Genomic DNA, 5368 nt, shown 5'->3' on the forward strand with positions numbered 1-5368 from the left:
TTTTATATAACGAGAGGGGAATAGAACTATGTACTCATATCTATATGTTAAGAATTAAGATTGCAGATGGGCATTGGGCCTCCACTCAAGTACTCCCTTAACACAAGAACACTTTGTTCTAATAATCCAGTATTATGTCATGCTCACCTTCCCTACACAATCACTGAAGACAAAATGGGTGCATAAGCAAAAATGTGGTGAAGAAAGCTGAAGGTGTCTGGCTATCAAAAGATTTATCATCAGCGGTCTTAATGGCTTGAAGATAAACAAGCGCCCATCTAGCTCAGAAGCAACAAAGCCCACATGGAAGAAGCACACCAGCCTGAGTGATCATGAGCTGTCATGGGATTGGATATCAGGTATCTAAAACAGAACAAAATCATACCCAATGTGAATAGGGGAGGGGATATGGAGTGGAAAATCAATGTCCATCTGCAGACAATTGGACATCCTCTCACAGAAGGGTCACAGGGAAGAGATGAGCCAGTCAGGGTGCAGTATAGCACCGATGAAACACACAACTTTCCTCTAGTTCTTTGGTGCTTCCTCCTTACCCCCATCATGAGCTCAATTCTACCTTACAAATTGGATTAAACCAGAACATGCACACTGCTACAGATAAGAGTCAGCAATGCTGGGAATCCAGGAGAGATAAACCATTCAGGGCCAACAATGAGAGTAGAGATACCAAGAGGATTAGGGGAGGGTGGGGGGAGAAAGTGGGAATCGATCACAAGGCTCAACATATAACCCCCTCCCAGGGGGATGAACATGGAAAAGTGAGTGAGGGGCCATGGAAGACGATGTAAGATATGGAAATAATAATCTATAACTTTTCAAGGGCTTGTGAGGGAGGGCAGGTGGGGGAGGAAATGGGGAGCTGATTATCAGGGGCTCAAGTGGGAAGAGAATACTTTAAAAATGATGATGGGTAGCATATGTGCAAATGTGACTGACACAATGGATGAATGTATGGATTGTGATAAGAGATGTAAGAGCCCCCAGTAAAAGTATTTAATTAAAAAAAATTTTTTTTAAGATTATTTGCTTTTCTTGTCTTTGTGACTTACCTTCATTTCCTGATCGACTGACAAGGGACTTGACATCTAGTGAATCTTTTCTCTTGTCTTTAATAAGGTTGCTTGTCTGCATATCTGCGGGTACATTTCAATTAGATATAATTTCTCCAATGAATTAAACATTAGCAAAAGTTACTAATCTAAAATTACCAAAATAAGAATACACCACCACTTAAGATGCCACACACACACACAAAATCCAGCGTACAGAGATCAATATGAACTATTGGGTTTTGAGGGGTTGGCTCTCTCAAAAGGTTTCACCAAGTACAGTCATAAGAGCTTTATAATTTCCAAGTATATAATTATGGAGAATTAAATGCAGAATAAAACTCGGGAAAATTTCCCTATTACATTTCTATATAATTTTGTAAAATGGTGGGCTATTTTTTAATCCTTATATTCTCTAAAAAATAAGCTTCAGGACATTCCAGGGGAAGAATATTCCTTCTTTTTTTTTCCCCTAAAAAGAACACTGGTTTGGGGTATATTTCCAAAGTTTATCTTCTCTCCAAACATGCATCCCCCCCTATTTTGTAAATGGTACCACTATTCTTCTAGGCTTCAACAGAAGTCTATCTTTCATTCTCTCATACTCTCATCACCTTGAGAAGTGAAGTTGGTCCTCCTCCTTGTTCTCCCCTCCTCTTACCTATGGGTGCAATGCATAGTGCGGGATGCTTTCCTGGGCATCCAGGAAACTTGAGATAGGGATCCCTATTTCACAGATGAGGAAACTGGGCGCCACCATACAGTGAATGGCAAGGCTGCATTAAGGTCTTCCTGCACACGTGTTGAATTTCCTGCTATATGTCTGCTTTCTCATCTGGGGCCCTTTTTTCTCCTGCTCACAAAGAGGATCTGAATGCAGGCCCTTAGTGTAGTCCCTTTCCCACCATCAAAAAGGTTCTTCACTTGCTATATACTTCTTGACCCCACAGTGCGTTTCCTTCTACGTAGGCAATGGCAGTGGATTTGACAAGGTCACGGATGACTTTTTATTGTGAAATCCAATGCCACAGTTCAGTTCTTTTCTAATATAACTTGATTGTGGTAGGAGACACATCTGATCACACTTCCTGGAAACTCCTGGCTTCCATGAGTCCACTCTCCTGGTTTTCCTTCCGCCTTGCTTGCTGTTCCTTCTGGTTTCTATCATGAGTTCCTCTTCACTAGCCACCTCCACGTTCCCAAATGTCCCATCACTAGCTCTTCTTAGTCAACATTACCTCAAGGGGCTCACATCCGCCTATTGCTTTAATTAATTCCTGTGAAGAAGTCTCGTCCCAGCTCACCCTCCCAAGTGCAACTTATCACTTACATTTGAACAACCAACAGGTATTTTACATGAACTGATTATCTCAATCCAACTTGTTGTTTTCTCCCAAATCTGCTTTTTATCCCGGGTGATTGAACCCACGTTAAAGTAAGTCTCTCATGATTCTTCTTAATTCAGCCCTCCTCTCCTTCCACCCATCATCTCTAAATCAATGATTCTATGTCTCATTGTATTCTTTAGGAAATCTTCAAACTCCTTGGGGGGAAAAGGATGAAGTCCTAAACTATGGCTCTCCTCTTTAGCTGTCGTTAACTATTATGATACTCCAGTTCGCCTATGAAAAAATTCTGGCGGCACAAGCTATGTGCTTGATTGCAAACTATATTTTAGTAGTTTGAGTCCACAGGAAAATTATGCAACAATGTGCTTCTATGATTACAGCCTTGAAACCCCCAGGGGAAGTTCTACTGTCACAATGGTTGTTGTGAATCAAAATCTACCTGATAGCACCTAACAGTTTGCCTCCCAATGCTCCATACCTTGGGACAGAGTGCCTACTCCACTTGGGACCTTCTTTACCTAAGTTAACTCTTTGCCCTCTTTGAAGATGCAGTTCAGGTAATAATACTTTTTGGTAAACCTTCCCTTCCCTTCCCTTACTACCTCCCCACACCATCCAAACATGGTTGTCTGTCTTCTTTGCCAGACCTGGAATTACGGATGTGTTTTCTTTTTGCTATTTTTTCTCTTTTTATGCAATATTTTGTTTTGTATCTGTTACTGTTGGTTTACCTACCTATATAAGATAGGCATGGGAAGCAAGCCTGAGGAAAAAGCAATGGGAACTACAGTTTCAGAGGGACTTGGGGAGAGGAGCCGGTGGGGGAAGGGAGCGGTGAACAAGCAACGCCATAGACAGGGGAACAACTAGGGAATGAAAAGCAACAATGAAGAGGACAGGCTCCTGGGGGTGTTGGAGCAATAGCAGTTTAGCTGAGAAGAATTACTAAGAGGCAGAGAAGGGCAAGCATGATGAGGGAGGCAGGAGGAAGGTAAAAGGAAACAGAGAAAAGATCTAGAAAGCAAAGCTATGGATAGAGGTATAAACATAGACATGTACATATTTAAATATATTAATTCATAAAAGTAGAGGTATTGGCCTATGTAGTACAATTACTTATATGACAATACACTGAGGTAGTATGAGTAGGCCAGAAGACTTTGGGCTGCTGCTCAAGCCTTCCCTCAATGCAAAAACACTGTTCTCACAACCTGGCATTCTGTGATGCTCACCCTCCCGGCACAATCATTGAAGGCAAAGCGGGTGCATAAGCAAATGTGGTGAAGAAAGCTGATGGTGCCCTGCTATCAAAAGATATAGCATCTGGGGACTTAAAAGCTTGAAGTTAAATAAGCAGCCATCTAGCACAGAAGCAACAAAGCCCACATGGAAGAAGCACACCAGCCTGTGCAATCATGAGGTGCTGACAGGATTGGGTAACAGGCATCAGAAAACCCAAAACAAACAAACTGATGAGAACAAATATTGTTGAGAATGAGGGGGGCAGAGCAGAGACCAAAACCCATCTGTAGACAATGGGACATCCCCTCACAGAAGGGTTACAAGGAAGGGATGAATCAACCAGGGAGCAGCATAGCACTGATGTAACACACAATATTCCTCTGGTTCCTTGGGGGTTCGTCACTGCCCGCTATTATGACTCCAGTCCTGCCTTTCACTGCAGGCTGACCATAGCATGTGCACATGTCCAGATAAGAGGTAAGAGCTCATGACACACGGAATCCAGAAATAGGAATGGGAGAAGCAATACCAGGAGCATAGGGGGAAGGTGGGGAAAGGAGGTGAGGAAGGGGAAACCAACTGCAATGATCAACATATACCCCTCCCCCCTACATACCCCGAGGGGACGAACAACAGAAACCATAGGGCAAGGGAGACAGTGGCTGGTGTATGATATGAAAATAATAATTTGTAATTTATCAAGGAGGGGAGGGAGGGAAAAAAGAGGAGCTGACACCTAGGACTCAAATAGAAAGTAAATGTTTAGAAAATGATCATGGCTACAATACTTTGCAAGCTCACAATAAGAGAAAAACTAATTGCCCACTGAGGAGGTGGGCAAAGGACCTGAACAGAAGTTTCACACAGTCTGAAATCCGAATGGCCAATAAACATATGAGAAAATGTTTCAGATCATTAGCCATAAGAGAAATGCAAACAAAAAAACTATGAGATACCACTTAATACCCTCAAAGATAGCCCAATTCAAAAAATCAGAAAGCAATAAGTGTTGGAGGGGCTGTGGTGAGATAGGAACTCTCATCCACTGCTGGTGGACCTGTAGGTATGTACAGCCACTATGGAAATCGATTTGTTGATTTCTCAAACAAATGGAAATTGAGTTACCATACGCCCAGCAATCCCCATACTGGGCATATACCCAGAAGAGGCAAGAAACAAACCACGGCCAGACATCTGTGCTCCAATGTTCATTGCGACACAGTTCACAATCGCAAGGAGTTGGAAACAACCCAAATTTCCATCAAGAGACGAATGGATTAAAAACTGTGGCATATACATACAATGGAGTACTATGCGTCGCTAAAACACAGTGATGAACACATGAAGCATATCGCCGCATGGTAAGAACTGGAGGAAATTATGCTAAGTAAAGTAAACCAAGCACAAAAGGACAAGTATAACATGAGTCCGCTGAGGTAAGTTTATATATATACAAAAATAAAGAACAGAAAGGTAAATGCAAAAGGGGCACAGGGAAAAAGCTATTGTATACAAACAATCCAGGGGTGAGGTCCAGGTAGTATGGCAGGGGCCAGAACAAATCCAGGGGTACATATGGTAGCCAGCTAAAAAGGGGGTGGGGGGAGGAAAGGGGAAAGAAAAAAGATGTGTGATGGGGGAATAGGGCACTGACCCACCCAAGGGGAGGGTATTGTTTGTGTCTCCACAGGGAAAGAGGGACCAGAT

The 5368-nt window shown here is 42.5% G+C and overlaps 1 protein-coding gene across 3 annotated transcripts in view; it reads right to left on the reverse strand.

Annotated features, from left to right (window-relative positions):
* PDE8A (phosphodiesterase 8A) overlaps positions 1–5368 on the reverse strand; it is a 95756-nt gene that overhangs the window by 39365 nt on the left and 51023 nt on the right. For all 3 annotated transcript variants that reach the window (XM_004708089.2, XM_045286309.1, XM_045286310.1), the window contains one exon: positions 1071–1154. In XM_004708089.2, coding sequence (XP_004708146.1) covers positions 1071–1154 — 84 coding nt within the window. The remainder of the gene's footprint in view (positions 1–1070; positions 1155–5368) is intronic.

This window comes from Echinops telfairi, unplaced genomic scaffold (assembly GCF_000313985.2).
Source record: "Echinops telfairi isolate 266 unplaced genomic scaffold, ASM31398v2 ScPeMD7_7;HRSCAF=31, whole genome shotgun sequence".
Taxonomy (NCBI): domain Eukaryota; kingdom Metazoa; phylum Chordata; class Mammalia; order Afrosoricida; family Tenrecidae; genus Echinops; species Echinops telfairi.